This window comes from Lithobates pipiens, unplaced genomic scaffold (genome assembly GCF_037356315.1).
Source record: "Lithobates pipiens isolate NorthernLeopardFrog02 unplaced genomic scaffold, aLitPip1_a1.2 Scaffold_16, whole genome shotgun sequence".
Lineage (NCBI taxonomy): Eukaryota > Metazoa > Chordata > Amphibia > Anura > Ranidae > Lithobates > Lithobates pipiens.
The window spans coordinates 362,558,206-362,577,761 of NW_027507748.1; the positions used below are offsets into that span (position 1 = coordinate 362,558,206).

A 19,556-nucleotide genomic window follows, 5' to 3' on the forward strand; every position below is an offset into this window, starting at 1 on the left:
GTTGTCAGAGTATGTCAAGGCCTCATGGGACTTTCCATAACAGCTGGGGGGCCAAAGTGTGCCTACCCCTGGCCAAGAATGTTACTGATGTGACTGTTCTGTGTCTTCTGGGGTTGCCGACATTAAATCCAAAAATGTAGGGATGGGCGAATGATTCAGGCCCCAGCACCCGGTCAGGCAGAACATTTGCCCGTTCGCCAAACACCCGAATTTGCAGGGTGTTCGTCCCGAACACCCTTCAATGTACTAAGCACTGCAGTGCATTTTGCCAGTGTACACTGGTTAAGGGGTGGGACCAGGAAGCCAGCCATGACGTCTTAACAACCGATGAGTCTTCAGCTGTCAATGGGTTTACAGGCCGACAGCTGAACAATGAAAGAAAGAAAGAGCCAAATTTTAAAACAGTATCTCTCCCTCCCCAAAATCCATACCAGACCTATATTCAGGCATGCAGCCTGGCAGGTCATGAGGGGACGAGTGAGTGCCCTAAACCCGGTAGTTGTAACTGCGAGTCATTTTAATGGGATTTGACTCTTTAGAAATTTCATTTTTGCTGCAGCATGTTTCAAGCATGCTACAGATGTGCCACTTTGCCCCCCCCACTATATTTTAAAGGAATTTTTCTTTTTTATTCTTTGACTTTAACCATAATTCAAATCACTGCTCCTGCAAAAAAGATTGTTTTAAAAACATTTTATTGTTAGTGACACACGTCCCCCAGGGTAGTCCCAGACCCCCATACCCCTTTTATGGACAGTTACTTGCATATCACCCTTCAAAATTGCACTTTTGATTTTTTTCCCCGTTTGGCTCCCATAGACTTCAATGGGTTCCCCGTTTGGGTTAGAACATTTCCCCTGTTTGGGAGTTCTGCTGCAAACCGAACAGGAGAGTGTTCTGCCCATCCTTACCAAAATGTTGATGCCCCGCAGCACTCAGATCTTTTGGATATCTACACAAGTGAGGTTTCTGCTAGTAAAACATGCTTAACATATGTTAAAAGTACATATAATCTTATGGTAAGTTTGTTGTTGAAATGGCAACAAATGGAAAAGATCACATTTTCCAGAGGACAACCCCTTCAAGCTTTACCTCAGCCCAAAACTCACTATAAACCTCTTAGCTTAATAGCAACAACATACAACTTACCTCTGTGAATTTGTTGAGGGTGGCATTTGTTGGATTGTGAGTAATTAGAAAACGCATACACTCATAAGATATTTCCACTGGAGCAGGACGGTTCATTATGATAACTTTAAAAAAATAAGGTTTATTTATTTAAAAAAAAAAAAAAAAAAAAATCCTGAAAAAATTCACAGCAGAAAATATTAAAAAAATTCTACAAAGAAAAATATATTTATATATTTGCAGGTGGAAAAGGTAACTCTGTTATTGCAAAGTCCCAATTGAGAGATGTTAGTTTTGTGAGCACTTTGTGGGATGCAGTTGAGCATCCAAGAGATATCCCTCACATCACTTCTAGTAAAAGGGAAGAGAGCTTAATAAAAAAAAAAAACAAACAAAAAAAAAAAAAGCGCGTATATAGTGACCAATGGTCCCTACAGCAATGAGGCACTCATTAAAGGAGATTTCCCCCGTACAATTCTTCCCTTCACAAAAGGAAAAAATAAAAAGTAGTGAAAAATAAGCGGCTGTGAGGTGAAATAATAAGTTAGAACGCCCATATGCTTTTCTGCAGCTGGCGAGCGTGAGTGCAGGACATGGATAGGTGGGCTCAGGTGGGTCACTGAGAGGCCTCTCTGCTCACTTGTCTGCACCAAAGGTGTGCTGAGCCTGGCAGTATTCTGTGCTTATGCGCCGAATCGCCATAAATGTGCGACGTATATTCCAAGAGGAACCCTGAAAGACAAAAAATAAATAAAAATATTCATAAATATCTTGTAGCACATTTGATATGCAAAAGAAATCACTACATAATAAAAATCACTAACAATATATAATACATTTTTATTTAAAAAAAATATATAATGTATAGATATTTTTTTTATGGCAGTGCACCTCCTGCCATAAATGAAAATCATAGCTTCACCTCTAAGGACAAATTTTCAGGAAATTTCTGGACTGGAAATCCCCTATTTGCATGAGCATGTGTGCACTCCCTGCTGTTTCCAGGAAGGGAGCAGCGATTTTTCTTCACATACAATGCCACCTTAACAGCCACACAGATCCAATCACCGATTATAATACAATTCACCTGGCAAGAGTACATAACCAGAGCCACTCATGCTGCTATCAGGCATCCATTTTCATCTGCTTCTGTGCAGGAAGTGAAATACAAGGCAAACAAGGCAAATATCACATTTGTACACACAAACAGAATTGTTCTTATAGCACATATCGACATAAATTTCATTAATCTGTTTACACTCGCTGTATTCCAGTAAACTATGATTAATAACTGAAATCTTAATTTCAATACATTTATTCCTTTTTTAAAGTGGTTTTATAGTCAATTTTGGGACTTTTACCTACAGGAAAGCCTACAATAAGGCTTACTTGTAGGGAGGGGGAAAAAAAAAAAAAAAAAAAAAAAAAAAAAAAAAAAAAAACTTAGGTATAGGAGATATTCCCCTCGCAATGCACCGCTGACTGCAGCGGTGCATGCGTACAGGGGATTCTCGACTGAGAGTCCAGCAGATGCCGGCCCCTGACAGAAAGAAATCTCACGCGCGCATGCGCAGGAGTGACGATATTGCGGCTCCGGCCACTCACAGCGGCGGAGCCGCGATACCTGGAAGAAATGTCAGCTCCCTCGGCGTGGATCTGGCCAGATGTCGGGGCCTCAGTCTAAGGTACGCATTTCATAATGAGCTAGTATGCGGTACATGCTAGCTCATTATGCCCTTTCCTGTGCAGGCGAGAAAAAATAAAAAAACTTCAGCGGGTATACAACCGCTTTAATTATTCATTTGGTCTTTACCCCAACATGTAGACCAAGCTGTCCAGCAAAAGTGGCAGTTACAGGGGTTGGGACAAAGCATATAACATCAATAGGGGTGCTTACAATGGTCTGCCTAAAATCACGGCGTTTAAACCAGAACAAAACCCTCCTTTACTTTTACAGCAAAAAGGAAGCTGCCATTTGCCTCTGCTTGATCTGCAGTAGCCGAATTGATGGGCTTAGTTCCACTTCAGCTCCGTTCAGACATTGCGTTGCAGGAATGAATGTTTCCGCTTGCGATTCTAAAGGCAATTTACTCAAGTTTCTGCTCGTTGCGCATATTGACTTACCTGAGCCCCATATTTCTGTCGCCGGAGATACGCTCTCCCTCTCTCCATGGGGTCCCAGCTTTTGATTGGATAGATCGACAGCAGGAGCCAATGGACTGCACTGCTGTCAATCAAATCCAATGACGCAAGCACCGGTGGGTGGGGCCAAGTCCTGCATTCGTGTCTATGATGGACTCGGGAGCGCACCCGCAAGGTAACCAACCCCCCCCCCCCCCCCCCCCGGGAGAGGGCTTCTACCAGGGGGGTTATCTGATGTGGGCAGGAGCAGCTGCGGATCCCCAGAAGAGGCGTATCGGGGCTGCTCTGTGCAAAAAGATGCTGCACAGTGGAGGCAAGTATGACGACATGTTTGTCACCATGAAACCACAAACCCTTACATTCACTTTAAGGCCCTTTCACATGGGTGAATTAATAGTTCACCTGTCACTTTTTAAGGCCGACTCGATCGAACCCTCCAGTCTCCACTATGAAGTGGTCTGTTGACAGCTGCCGACATCTGATCCCATCTGCTAAAAACAGTTCCGTTTTCCCATCCGTCTGTTAAATCAGATTGGATGGCAGTCGAGTTTAAATGGACAGGCGGTCTGTTTACATCTGACCGTCCATAGAGGAGAGCGGGCTGTATCTCTGTCACGGAGTAGTCATAGGCATGCTCATTGGTGATCAGAAGATTAAAGCGGAGTAACATCCAAAAGAGGAACTTCCACTTTAAGGCCTCCTCCCCAGCTCCGGCTTGAGAAACTGAGCTTTTGGGAAGGGGGGGGGGGCGAACGCCAATGGAGCCTACCCTATGTGTAAGGGGCATTACACTTATCTACAGACTATACCCTCGGACAACCGTTGATTAATTGGCAGCTGTATGCATGGGTGGTGTCTGAATGGCAATATGTCCACAATTTAAGTTGCAAAAAATAAAAAATAAAAAGCGTCTAATGGCGGGGGTCAAATAATAACAGTTGCAGGGAAGACAAAAAAACAAAAAACACACACACACACACACACACACACACACACACACACACACACACACACACACACACACACACACACACACACACCTGCAGTGTTAATGCTACTGACAGACAGCATCATAACGCATGTCATTTTAGAATTTGCCCACAGCTCCACCTTGATTTTTGCCTTTCATGCATGAGGAAATCATTGAATAGCAAGGCAACTACAGTTTTGGCCAGCTGTTAGCTAGGCATAGGGAAAGTTAGGAAACCTATTTAACAAATGTGAACAGCTATATTGAGCGTGAGTTCACACTTGTGCAAATAGACATTGTATGCGATTCGCACTGTGGTGTCAATCGCATGCGATGTCTGTGCAATGCAAGTTCAGCCATACAGTTGTATATGGCTGAACTCACATTGGATTTGCAGGAAAATAGTGCAGGTACATTTTTTCCCCGCACTGGAACCGGATTGCATTGGAGTTCTCATCCATGCAATCAGATTTCTGACCTGCGATCTGTGAACCCACCTGGGAGTGTAGTTAAAATTAAGAGCAGTTCGCAGAGGGCAGTGTAAACTGCCAGCGGGAGAGAAGCGATGTGGGAACTGGCGCTGTAATCGCTCTGGTGCCCGCAACGCTACAGTGTGAACTTAGGCTTAAAGAGACAAAAATGCTATTTATGCAAACAGAGGATAGCCTGGTGACAAAAATAGTGATGAGAAGGAAAGCTAAGTCACCCACAAAGAGCTTCTATCCTTTTATCAACTAAGACCACAAGAGGTTTTTACACCAACTGAATTATCAACAAATATCTAGACATAAGAGATAAGGGTTGCCAAAAGAATCTGCAGGGAAAAGATACAAAAAGCTACTAGCATTTCTCAGCAGCACAAGCAATAAGTGGTGGTTGCAGTACAGTACGAGGATTTAGAATCAGTAGGGAAAAGTGGAATGACTACAATATTTAATGGGTCAATGTTTGACTACGGGGTTAATGATTAAAGACTGGTGTAAAGATGGCCTACAGCTAAGGCTCTACTAGCTTGGCCAAGCTTCATGCTGTCAGCCATGCCCCACTAAACACAACACCCCCATCGTTTCTTCTGTCAATGAACTGCTGAGGTTAATGAGATCACGGTGAATTACACACAAACTTGTACCAAAGAAGGGCAAGCCCTAAAGAAAATCTAAACGCCAGACATAAAAGGTTAATCTCTCCAAGGTAACTAAAGTGTGCCAACACTCCAGCTCACTGCCAAGATAATACATCTTCTACAAATCCGAATGGGCATTCAGTCTAATACCGGAAAATAAGGTAGACGCGATCAGTGCAACAGAACGTAGTACTGAGATATAAGAGCAAATAGCAATGCTGTTTTTTTTTCTGCTTTGTAAACCATATCAAGGCAGCAGTAGTGATAGCAACTCTCGAACTATGAACTAGCTCCATACGAAGGAATAGGTAGCAAAGATACTCAATATTGTATGTGCAAAGTGCACGACTACAGAGTTTCATTTTTTTTTATCATTGCAAAATAATTACATTTTGCAACCGAGAAATATAGATAAATACTAGTAAACCAATTACTTTTCAAAGCAATACCACAAGTAAAAACATCAAGTCATTCTATAAAAAAAAAAAAAAAAAAAAAATACATAAATCAGCTCTAACAATTAAAATATAAACTGCTATTTTTATGCAAAACCACTGCCCCGCGTTTGCAAAAGTTGAAAGTCTCATTTACCTGGATTGCATTTTAAATAATTATTTTCTCATGATCCGTTACAGCCAGGTTTGGCTATGAGAGTACCGCGAGGCTTGACTTGCCAATTATGCTCTGCTGTGTCGTATTCGCTCTTCTAAAACCCGCTCTCTGCACACAAAAACTACCTGTAATCTGCACTGGGGTGATAGAGGGGGAAATAAGGAACGGCTTTACAAATGATTAGGGGTGTGCATAATTACAATGAACACCACTTGGGATTGGTGGAACTGAGACTCCCTGGCACAAGGATTTACAAACTTGGCATTTGGTGCTTCCAGAACATCAGCTTACCAGTCACCAGAGGAGTTCAAGACAGGTATGGGAAGGAGGTCAGCAGCAATTATCAAAGGGTAACTTACCAACATGCCTAATAAAGGCACAAAGTTGTAGAACTGGGATTTTAAAAAAAAGGTACACCATATACACAAACAAAGTAAAAAAGCAATATATAAATCATTACACAAAACGTTTGTTTAATAAAAGATTTATATATTGCTTTTTTACATTGTTTGTGTATATGGTGTACCTTTTTTAAAATCCCAGTTCCGCAACTTTGTGCCTACTCACTAGAGATTACACAGCCATAGGCATGTATTAAATATTTCCCGTACATACCTGCATGCCAAATAACTGGAGTGCTCCTTTACATTAAGATTTAGTACAAAAAAAATAAAAAAATAAAAAGGGAAAGAAGTCCTTAGATGGACGCTGCAAATATAAAAATGTATGAGCATGTTAGACCATACTGAAGACAATGCAACCATTTGAACACTGCACATCAAGTGTCAGGTAATGTTTTGGCCACTTGCAATATAAAATCTTTGGAGTCGTTGCTTTAAGCCAGGGGTGCCCAACCTTTTAAAGAGCGAGGGCCACTTATGCAACTTGGTGACTAGTCACGGGCCACAATGAGTGGGCGGATGACAGGTCCAACTGCACTCCGTATATGCAGAGCTGACACAGACAGCCTGCTCAACTCTATGGGCCCTCAGATCTGCTCAGATGGTAGGGGACAGACCCCCCCCCCCCTTTTTTTATTTAACCAGTTCCCGACCAGCGCACGCCAATGTACGTCGGCAGAATGGCACAGGCAGACATATTGGCGTACAGGTACGTCCAATCTTTAATGCCGCCTTGCAATCGCGAGCGCGCCTGGGTGTCGGTCGGGACCTCCGCGAGTCCGGTCGCGGGTCCCGTGGACTTGATCGCCACGGGCATACCCGCGATCGTCTCACAGGACCGTTGAATGGAGGAAATGCCGTGTAAACAGCATTTCCCCATTCTGCCTAGCAACTAGTGATGCTGATCTCTGCTGCATGTGATTGGAGCAGAGATCAGTGTTCACTAAATGAAAGCCCAGCCCCCCACAGTTAGTAACACACCCCTAGGAACACTTAACCCCTACACTGCTATCCCACTGGTTAACCCCTTCACTGCCATTTACACAGGAATCACTGCAATTATATAGCAGTGACTACTGCATAAATGACCCAAAGGGGTTATAATTGCAGTGATTATATATAAAATAAAAAACCTTTATTTTAGAAAATAGTGTCGTTACCCATACAAAAATAAATAAATCAGAAATGTAATTTGCTTTTGTATAAGCATTTATAATAAAAAAAAAAAAAATGAAAATTTCAGAGGCTGTGAGTTTATCTGGACAAAATGGACCAATGCTGATCTCCTGCTGCCTCTTTACCACCACTTTGGTGCACCTCCACCACAGGGGTCACTTACCAGAAGGTGCGGCCACACAATATTGGCCCAAACACGCATGTTATAATCATCCAGCAAGCCTAGGTTCACATATATGTGAATTGGATGCGTTTTTATCTGCATAACATGAATGTGACCGGCTATTAATGGAGCCGATTCACATGTCTGCGGCCGCTGCGGTGTGGTTTTGAATAGGGTCCAGTGCATTTTTGTGCGAATTCAGGGAAAAATTATTTGGCCTGGAATCGCAGCTGAACCGGTTAACAGAAACGCACCGGACACGTGTGAACCCGGCCACCACCCCACTCAGCCTGCTACCAGATGACACCCTACGGTAGATCAGTGATGGTGAACCTTGGCGCCCCAGATGTTTTAGAACTACATTTCCCACGATGCTCATGCACTCAGCAAAACATCTGGGGTGCCAAGGTTCGCGTCACTGCCATAGATCACTTATCTCCAAATTTTGAGCCTCTCACTGCCTGGGGATGCCACACAGTAGCTGCAATCACATTATATACATGCAAAAGTAAAAACGTTAATCTGCCGAAAGTCAGCCTTTTCTCCTGCTGTAGGCTCTCCCATAGAGGAAAGAAAAGTGATTGGGACTACTGTGTGGCATCCTCCTGTGCGGCATCCTCAGGTGGGTAGAGATTTGCAATTTAGAGGTGAATTAGCTATGATCTGTTACCATCTGGATCAGTCTGAGTGGGGACGTGTTACCAGACGATTAGAACATACGTGTTTGGGCCAATATTGTGTGGCTGCACCTTCTGGTAATGACCCGTGTGCTCACACATGTGGTGGAGGTGCAAAGTGGTGGTAAAGAGGCAGCAGGAGATCAGCATTGGCCCACCTTGTCCAGATCAACTTTTGCAGACAGCTTATTTATTGCACATCACTTTTTTGGGTTGGACATTGAAGTAGAGTCTAATAGGCTGCATGTGATCTGCTTTCATATATAATATAGATGAACTTGATCATGAGTTTATTGCAGGTGTCACTTTATTTTTGTACATTTTTTATGCCACTTTGTAATTGCATCACTTTTGTACTCTATCATTTGTGAATTTGGTTTTCATTATTTATTCACAAAGTGGGTTAGCACATCTATCCAACATTTAATAGCCAATTAATGTAAGTTGTAGTGAGCTTTCAGAGTCCGTATGAGAAGTTAAAAAGGGTAATATTTTTTTTGTCATAAGAAATGCTTTTCTGGCATTCTTGTCAGTTGCACTAAGAACACAAGTGTATTGGTAGAACCAGTTTAGGTTTCTCACTGACAGTATGCTTTGCTGCAGATAGTATGCTTTGTATACTCCTCTGTGCTGAGCATCTAATCCCATTCAACACAAAGAAGGAAAGCAGAAGAAATACATGGGGAGGCGGTCACTATCAGCTGTGTGCGATTAGGGGGAGCAGCCCACTCACAATGTACAAGATGACAGCTGGGTGGGTCTAGGAAAGCACTTGTGGGCCGATACTGGGGAGGAGAGTAGGGGAAATCTCCGGGGGTCATGGGGGTGTGTTCAATGTCAGAGCCTCTGCACTTCCTCCAGGGATGTGCTAAAGCATGGGTATGCAATTAGCGGACCTCCAGCTGTTGCAAAACTACAAGTCCCATCATGCATCTGGGTGTTCTGCTCATGGCTGTCAGTCTTGCTATGCCTCATGGGACTTGTAGGAGGGGGAGAGGGTGAGAGAGGGGCGAGAGCGAGAAAACACACACACACACACACACACACACACGTGTCTAGATGTGTGTGTGCGCGCATAGATATCTATACACATACATACATACATGTGCGCGGCACACCACCAATTTACATATATATCATTTATTCACATCAGTCCCTGCCCTCCAGGAGCTTACAATCTAAAGTCCCTAACTCAGATTCATACATACAGGTTTTTAATAAGTTTATTGCACATGCTCAAGTATAGGTACACAGTCCAGTTCGTAGGAGATAGGTCATCAGTAACATTACAAAATGCATAAGGGGGGTGAAGGAAAAAAAAAAAAAAGTAGGATAACAAATGATGTCAAAGCCTTGCTTCCTACAGTCTATGTACAGCAACCTTCAGAGTTACACAGTGGTAAATCAGGATATGTTGAGCACTGCTGAGAGAGATTTATGGCTATAAATTCCTGTTAATCTTACTGACAAGCTTTATCTGGATGTATTACCTTTGTGCCAATGCATGTGGGGCACAGCGATGTGTCTCTGGGCCGTCCAGTAAAAACAGGAAGTATAGTCCTGCTGTCCCATTACACAGTTGTTTTATTCTGTGGTGAAGGCGGCCTCTACCTGAATAATCAGGTTTCCTCATGTGTCATTTTATCTCTGCCATGTGAGCAAAGCGAGGCCAGGAATCCCAAGTGCGTAAGAAAGGGCCAAAAATGGGTATTGCTAGGGAACCGATACCCCCATCCCCTGCTACACTATGCATATACCTTGGAGCATTGGAATACATGAAGCCTTTTGCTGACTGACTTGTCTTTTACAGACAGGAACAGCTGAGACTTTGACAAGGTTTACAAAATGCCCACACTGTCAGGAGTTGGAGATCATTTTTCAAAACAGTGGTGAACATGAACAGGATGTTCAAGGGCTCCTCTGAAAGTTGGAACCGTGCACCATTAAGACTTCATAGAGAAAGATTTGTGATACTGTGCTAACAATTTAAACGGGAGCAATTCATGCTTCAGGTTGAAGGAAATTGAAGGAGAAGTCCAGTCTAAGCTTAAAGGGTAACTCCACTTTTATGGGGATAATATATATATATATATATATATATATATATATATATATATATATATATATATATATATATATATATATATATATATATATATATATAGTGAGGGGTTAGCTCGGCAGCGGGTGTGTGTGACCCCCTGGATGGGTTCACAACACAAAATCAGGCACAGCAGACAGCGTTGTAGGTGCAAAAAAACAAAAGATGCGGTTTATTTAAGCTACATGCAGTGAAACATAACAGCCAAACAAAATAAAACATGAAAATAAATCCTGGTCAGCTTGACCTCTAATTACACACAGATTCCCTGTCTAACAACTGAGTGCAGCCTTGTGCTGCACCAGTCCCTGTCTCTGTTGTAGAGGTTTGCCACACAGGCGTTAACTCACCGCACAGAACAGGTATCACACTCCCCAGTCTATACAACACAAAACTGGTTCCAGGATGGAGCATCTCCCTAAGCATGCTGGGGTTTTTTGTAGAGGTCTTAATGAGCCCACTTACTTCAGCTGGGCTCATTAACTCTTCCCCTCTAATTGTAAAAGTCTGCATTAAGCCTGAATCTAGGGCACACATATTTCCCATCCTGGATACAACCAGGTGACTTTACCTGCGTGCTGCCACAATATATCAATAAAATTATAGATATAGATATAGAGAGAGAGAGAACTGCAATACAAGTCATAATGTAATTGAATGTTAACCTTTCCTTTTCAATTTGCAGCTCTACAAGTTTCTGTAAAATGCAATATGGCTACCTGGAGGTGTTCTGTATAGAAGGTGTACAGAACGCCCCCCAGAAACATGTCTTGCTTGTGTGATTGGTGAGCCAATCTTCCCAGAAGTCTGCACCAATTTGTTGAAATCTAACTTGTATCTTAGAGTAGAAGTCCCGACAGTGCTTCGTTTAGAGCAGGGGTCTCCAAACTGCAGCCCAAGGGCCACATGCAGCTCTTTGCTTGTTTTTATGGGGGCCCTCAGGCACCATTTCATTCACTGATACAAACAATGGGACATAAAATTTATACACACACACACACACACACACACACACACACCCCATGAAGGGACACAATTCTTCCCAATTACACCATAGATGGGACACTATTACCCCAATGATACAAAGGATAGGGCCCAACTGCTCCCAATGATACCAATAATGAACTTAATGACACCAACAATGGGGAACAATGACACCAATGCAATGATAGGGGACAATTCCACCAATGATGGGGCACTATTCACCTCAATGATACAAACAATTGGGGCACAATGTCTTCCAATGGCACCAATAATGGGGCCCAATAACACCAATGATAGGGGGCAATTCCACCAAAGATGGGGAATAATTTCTTTCAATAACGCCAATGATAGGGGACAATTCCTCCAAGTGATTCCAACAATGGGGCACAATTCCTCCCACTAAGACAAACAATGGGGGCGTTATTTTTCTCAATGATTTTGGGACCTTTTCTACTCCCAATTGCCAGTCTGGCCCCCCCTAAAAATCTGGAGGACAGTAAGCCGGCCCTCTGCTTAGAAAGTTTGGAGACCCTTTGGTCGAGTACCAATGTCTTGTCATCCTTTATGCTGTTTAAACCTTGATGTACCTGAATGGGGCCCCATTTTCCTCTGTGGAGTCCCCCCCCCCCCCCCCATTTATATTTCTTGTGGTTTTATACACTGGGCTTTTCAATTGCTCTGCCCATGTATGGGCATTTGCTATATGGTTTGTTAAAAAAAAAAAAAAAAAATCAAAAAAATAAAATATAAAATAAAGATTTTGGGCATCTCATGCAACAAAGATGTAATTTTTGGCAAGATACTCACAATAGGAATCACATCTAAAAAGGCATGCAGGCCCAGTAGACTTCCTCATTGGAGCACTGCAGGTGCACAGGTGATAGATAATTAAGAAACCACTTCCATTAGACCCCTTTCACACCACGCTGCCCATGGTGTCGGCGGTAAAACACCACTATTTTTAGTGGCGTTTTACCATCGGATTTGTGGCGCATTTTGGCCGCTAGCAGGGCGCTTTTACCCCCACTAGCAGCCGAGAAAGGGTTAAAATCGCAGGCAATAATATAGCGCTGCCCCATTGATTTCAATGGGGAACAGCGGTAAACACACCGCTCCTTCATCGCTCCAAAGAAGGTGCTGGCAGGACTTTTCCGGACGTCCTGCCAGCGCACCACTGCAGTGTGAAAGCCCTCGGGCTTTCACACTACAGACAATGGTGCAGCTGTTTTAGGGCGGATTGCAGGCGCTATTTCTAATGCTATAGTGCCTGCAAAATGCGTGCGATTCGCTTTCCCACATGGCTACGGACAAATACATAGGGATTGCTTCAGAACAAAAAAAAAAAAAAAGTGTAGGAATCTGCAATAAAGTTGGTTAAAAATACTTGTAATGTACATTACCCAGAGGGGAAGGTTTTATTCCCAACAAAAGTGGAGTTACTCTTTAAATCTGCTCTCATGCCCCATTCCAAACTAATCTGAATCCAATTCATTTTGAAATGAATTTTGTCATTATGCACATTCTGTAACCGTTTTCTATTTGGATGGATCATATTCTTGATTTTAAACTTTTATAAAATCTTTTTATATACATTTCATTGTGTGTCTTGCACCTTAAAAGTCATAATTTCTATGCCTCTGTTACTAATATAAAAAGGGATGTGGTGCAAATGACATTCAGATGACAAGCAATCAAAATGGTTGGTTTACAGGTCAACATTTTATGACCCCCCAGCCTTTAACACTGACAGATAAGGAGGACAGACAGAAGGTAATGTTAAGAATGTAGATAAACTAGTGTGGCAAAAGACTTCTGAACAAAAACAATGCTTCTGAGGTTCTGGCAGGTACTTCAACAAGTGACCTGAAAGTAAAGGGGTCATTTAAAGAGGCGCTTCAGCCAGGTTCCAAAATATTCAGCCAGTTTTGTAGCTGCTGAATGTTAATTAACAATCGCCTGACTCCAGGGATGTGGGGGATTCTGCACTGTCCTCACCGGGCCGGTTCTCTGCTGGTCTTAAAGTTCCCGGTATGTTAACCGAGGGAAGAAAAAAAAAAAAAAAAATAGGCACAACTCCAGTTTTTATTACAAAATTGTGACAATAAAGCACTTTTTGCTGCAATGCTAACCCATCAATCGGACTATCCTTCAAGTCTGCTCCTCCATCAGATGCCACCCCTCTTCAAAGCGGGGTAGCCAACATGTAACCACTTTGTGAGTCCAGGCTGTCCTGGACCTGTCCCCTGGGGGTGCATCGTCATATTGGCTTGAGCTCATAGTTCTGCACTACAGATGTCCTTGGTGTTCAATCCAGATGTGATCCTCGCACACCACCAGAAAGAGAAGGAACCCACAATGTCACCAGACTGGGGGGGTGCATAGAGCTCATCAAAGCTACACTTGCCTCCATGGGCGATTAGCTGTTACTAGCCATGCAACCGATGCAACAGTCCAGGGATTTCAGGGACCAGTCTTTTCTTCCACTTCTCTACTAAAGTGCTTACGATACAGATCATAGAGAGTCTGAATGGTGATCACTTTGACCAATTGGAATTGCTCAGAATCATCCCAAAAGACCTAAAGGGGGAAGAAGAGCTTTCAAAAACCCAGAAAGCTGCACCGGCTGTGTGGGGAATGAAGGCCAAAGGTGGGGTGGGTGTACAAGGTTAGTTCACCTTTTAACATTTAAAAAAAAAAAAAAAAAAACTCTTGTTTATATGAATTTTACACAAGCCAGTATTGCCTATTGACAATATTCATACAATTTTTAAAAATGTCACTGGTTTATACAAGGTGTGACAACCTTTACATTATGTTAACATCAGTACAACATGTACTTGGCAAATGGGTATATGTTTTACTAAACAGTCAAAGACAAAACCTGACGCCAAATAATTTTTTGTACAAGCAGTGAAATATAAAAAAAAAAAAAAACTGGAAAAAGGCAGTTAAAAAAAAAAAAAAAAAATTAAATAAAAAAATATAATAAAAAGTCCCCTGTATCAGACTCCCAAGATAGCACATATCCAACCTTCACCTCTTGGTAATGTATGACACGATTCCCTGTAAATGGAAAGTGTGCAGATAGAAATATTTTATCTGTCATTGCTGGGAATGGGGAAAAAATAAATAAAAATAAAAAATAAAATTGCAGGGTTGTCATCCTTATCTTCACTTATGCATTTGGCGAGGCATAGACCTGTGGCATGCATATAGTTTGTGAAATGTTGGGACCAGTTACCTACTTATACTGGAGTCAGTGAAACGAGGATAAGGACATCTCAGACCTCAGGAGTCTAGATGACAAAAAGGTGTATATAAAAGGGAATCCACAATATCATGATTTCCTCCTCTTCTAGAGACCATTTAATGTAGGGTTGCGCCGATACCACTCTAAAAGCAAGTACAAGTGCCATTTTTTTTTTTAGGTCATGTGACAGTGGCACTAATGATGCCTGGACTGTCAGTTTATTTTATTTCATCAGCACTGTTTGGAGGCTTTGGTGTGAAATCAGGGGTCTTAACAGACCCCAGGCATCAACCTTTTGAGACAGGGAAAGGGACTGAGGACACAGATTTCCCCAGTCCCTTTCTCTGCAGCCTCAGCTGCAATGGAGATAAACAGGGGACAGAGGCTCCACTCCATAAATTGAAGCATCATAAAGAGTTTACAATGCTCAGTTACGAATGGACAGAGTCAGCGATCAAAGACTATTTGGAAAAGGAAGGAATCGTAAATGACAAATTTACCAGCTCCTTCCTTTGCTCTCCACCACGACAGATAGAGGACAAAAGGGGGCAGAGGAGCAGAGGGGGGCTGGACAAGGATACAGAGACAGTCGGGTGATGTGTGTGTGTGTGTGTGTGTGTGTGTGTGTGTGTGTGTGTGTGTGTGTGTGTGTGTCACAAGCACCGACCACCTGTATAAATTTCAATAAAGCAGCTGAAAGCTGTGGAAGGAGGCGGGAGGAGAAGCAGCTGTTAGCTGCTTTATTGAAATCTATACAGGGGGGATCGGTGCTTGTAACTCCGCCCACCGATCAACCCTGACTGAGCAGGTCTTGGGTCAAGCATCTGAGCATTTGCCCGAGTACAAGTACCGGGCAAATGCTTGGTATCGATGCAACCCTAATTTAATGAAAGTTATATTCTCTCTTTAGGCTTTTGCAAGAGCTCAACTCCAAGAAAGCGTCTTTTTACCCCGCCAAACTGTAGGGCTAAAATGTAACTATGGGCAAAATAAAAATGACACACAGCAGGTAGAATATGTATTGAACAGGTCACAATTTTTCTCTGTAAATATTTCTAAAAGGCGCTATTGACATAAAATGTCACCACGTCGGTAACAACCCATGCAATCCATAAATGAAGAAACCAAAACAAATCAAGTTAAGTTAAGAAATTGAGTTATGTGTAATAAAATGAAATGGCACGGGGAAAAAAAAAAAAAAAAGTGTTGAACACTTTAACCGATGTTTTCAAAAGTATGGGGGGGGGGGGGGGGGTTTCTTGCATAAGTAAACTTACCTAGGTGGATGCAGCATCAGACCGATACTGCATCTGTCCCCTACCGCCTCTTCACCGAAAGTCGAGCCGCCGATTGCTCCGTTCACTCTGCTCCTCCACGCTAATTGGTGCACTGAGCTGTGGAGGGGTGGGAAGCAGCCGTCTTAGCGGCTCCTTGAGACAGCCATCAGTTGCTGGCAGATCCAGACTTCTTAAGTCGGGATGGCACGCTGCCTCGACCGATCCTGGGGACGCCGGCAGAGAGCGGTCTTCAGGCCACTCTCTGCTGAAATCGTGCACTCCTGTGACTCTTAGGAAGAAGCCCAACCTAAAAAGCTCAGGCTGGACTCCTCCTTTAATACTTCGTACAAAAATCCTTTACTGGTAATGACAGCTTCAAGCCGTCTCCTGTATGGAGAAACTAGTCGCATGCATTGCTCAGGTGCGATTTTGGCCCATTCTTCCACAGTCTTCAAATCTTGAAGGTTCCGTGGACCTCGTCTATGAACGCTGATGTTTAGTTCTGTCTAGTTTTTTTTTTTTATTGGATTCAAGTCAATTTATTGGCTGGGCTATTTTAGCAGCTTTATTTTCTCTGTCTTTGAAACTAATTGCGAGTTTCCTTGGCTTTGTGTTTGGTATCATTGTCTTACTGAAATATCCACCCTTGTTTCATCTTCACCATCCTGGTAGATGGCAGCAGATGTCTTGGCACATTTTTTCATTGATCCTTTCTAGGGCTAAAACGATCAATCAACATCATCGATAATAATCGATGATGAAAATCGTTGACAACGATTTTCATTAACGATTAGTTGGTCCGCACCATGCGATCCGCGGAGCGGTCCGTGGCCGCGGCCTAGCTCCGGAGCTAGCAGCTATCTTGGCACACCCGGCAGCAGTGTTGTAAATTGTAACCCCGTCACTTCCGGTGCGGCAACGTCACTGAAACAGCTGACGGCCCTTTACCACGCATGCGCCACTTCAATGCTATTAACAGCGCATGCGCAGGATATTTCTTTAGCGGCAGAGTAAAAGTATGGACTTAAGCGGGCGGAGACTTGCGGGCGGGCGGAGTTGGACAGATAACAGAAAAAAGGGGTTTTGCGCTATGGATAAGCTGCAAAAATGGAACGGTGGATATGAAAGGGCTGCCACTACCCCAGGCTCACAACAAAAAGTTGGAACAGTATAACAATGTTATAAATACAGGTAGTAAAGGCGCTCTATTCTGATGTTTTATAACCCTAGGAAATGTAAAAAAATACAAAAATTATAATAAAATTAGTGGGTGTGTTTTTGTAAAATCTGTGCAAAATGCAAATCTTGTTAATTAGACTAATATTTGCATTATTGCATCTGCACAATTTAAATTCAATTGTGACAAGCGTTCTTTCATATATATTTTTAATAGTATTGGCTTTTTTATTTAGTCATTGTGCACTGTGAGATATATATTCATCACGTGGTATAATTTATAGATCAACATTTGATAATTGATTTTTTTACATTGTGCGTTTATTTTTCATATTGTGCTTTTTTTTTAAATATGATTTTATCCAATTAATCGAAAAAAATAAAATCGGCCGATTAATCGATTATGGAAATAATCGTTAGTTGCAGCCCTAGATCCTTCAAGGATATGAAGTTTGCAAATACCTTAAAAAGCCCCACACCACCCACCCCACCTCCAAACTTGACTGTTTGTGTATGGCGTTTTTAGGGTGTTGTGCAGTGCCATTTGACCTCCAAACATGGTGTGTATTATGACAGCCAAAATAGTTCAATTTTGGTCTCATCTGACCAGACTATATAATCCCAGTATTTCACAGGAGTGTCTAAATGTTGTGCAAACTTTAAATGAGCTTCAACATGCTTTTTCTTCAGAAACTGAGTCTTGCGTAATGAGCGTACATACAGGCCATGACAGTTGAGTGCATTACTTATACCTGCTAGTTGCAAGTCTTTCTGAAGCTCTCCAGATGTGGTCCTTGGCTCTTGGACAACTCTTCTGATAATTCTTTTCCCTCCTGTCAGAAATCTTGCAAGGAGCTCCTAGTCGTGGCTGTTTTATGGTGAAATTATGTTCCTTGCACTTTGGGATTATGGCCCCAACAGTACTCACTGGAACATTCAGAAGTTTAGAAACCCTTCTGAAACCAATGCCAGCAGTATGTTTTGCAATAAGGTTGTCTTTAGGGCTTTTTGCCTTTAGTCATGAGAGGTTTGTGTGAACACCTTGGTAATAAGACACCTTTTCATAGGCCATCAGTTTAGACTGAACCAGCCAATAATTTGCACTGGCAAGGGGCAGGATTGCTTTCTAATTAATAGATTTCAGCTGGCGTCTTGGCTTTCCATGCCATTTGCACCTCCCCGTCTTCAGGTATTTTCCCCTGTTGCTTTCCATTTTATTAAACATAACATTTCTGAATTCAATTGTTTTCACTACCAACATGTAGTGAAAATTTCGTGCCAATAGCACCTTTAGAAATATATTTACCTTAAAAAAAAATGGTGGCGTGTTCAATACTTATTTTACTCGCTGTATGACAGTGTCACTAGTATTACCACAATAGTCTTTGTTTAATTAACTGCTCATTTATGCCTCGGGAAAGCAGTTCACTGATCCCCTGGCTGGAGGCACACCTCAATGTTCATGCAGTGGATGGTTCCTCAGCATCCTTCTGGTCCATGTCTGCCTTGATGCCACCAAAGGTCTAGCAGCATACAACAGTACGCAGAAGCACAGGATTGGGTAAGAAAAAGTACTTTACCATGTCCCCAGTTAACTGACCGGGCACAAACTCCTTGCAAGGGTTGATTTTTGAAGTTTCCTGGAGTTCCACTTTAAGAATGGTCATAAAGGGCTGTCATAAATATTTAGATGATCACATGTTAAAAATCTGATTGCATAGTCTCCTTTGGATCAGGGATGAATTGGGCTCAGTCCAAAATAGAAAGCCATCCCAGAATTGCTTCTTCGCCCAGCCCAAGCAGCAGCGCTAGAGGCATTTCCCATGCAGCTGCATGTACATAGAGGGGCAGGAATGCACACAACATCCTTGACCTAATCCACTAACTGTATCTGGTTGGATACAAGTTAAACAGAGTTTAAGCAAGTCTTCACGAATACTGTACATAATTTTGGTACTTCTAAAAACGGACCTTGTACAGTTTAACATGAATGGAAAGCTTCATACGTCTAACTGATCCGGTGACACTATCCTCTAATATATAAAATTTAGACCATGAACACTGCATGCAGTTTGTTTCAAGACGTCAACTATTATCCGCCGAAAGCAAGGAAGCCATAGTTTCCATGGTGAAGATTTTTAGTATATTCATAATATGAACTGAAAAATTATTCTAGACCGCTTACTCACAGATGAATTTCAGGAAGGACATGAATTTTTAATACAGTGACTAAGGTAAGTCAACGCAGAGCTGAACATGAAATGCACTTCTCATAAAAACGAGAAGTATTTGCTCTTCCGTCACCAGAGCAATGTACAGCACACATACCAAGCATGTTGCCATGCTTTTAGGAAGGAATAGAAATTGTAACAGAGC

At 42.4% G+C, this 19,556-nt stretch overlaps 1 protein-coding gene across 3 annotated transcripts in view; it reads right to left on the bottom strand.

The window, feature by feature from the left end:
- Nucleotides 1–19,556, bottom strand: part of PTP4A2 (protein tyrosine phosphatase 4A2) — a 68,848-nt gene that overhangs the window by 27,682 nt on the left and 21,610 nt on the right. For 2 of the 3 annotated variants that reach the window (XM_077481970.1, XM_077481971.1), the window contains exon 2: nt 1,150–1,860. In XM_077481970.1, the coding sequence (XP_077338096.1) occupies nt 1,150–1,245 (96 nt within the window). In that variant the 5' untranslated portion in view covers nt 1,246–1,860. Of the gene's footprint in view, nt 1–1,149; nt 1,861–9,882; nt 9,981–19,556 lie in introns of those variants that run through there. The other variant, XM_077481972.1, reaches the window with a different exon arrangement.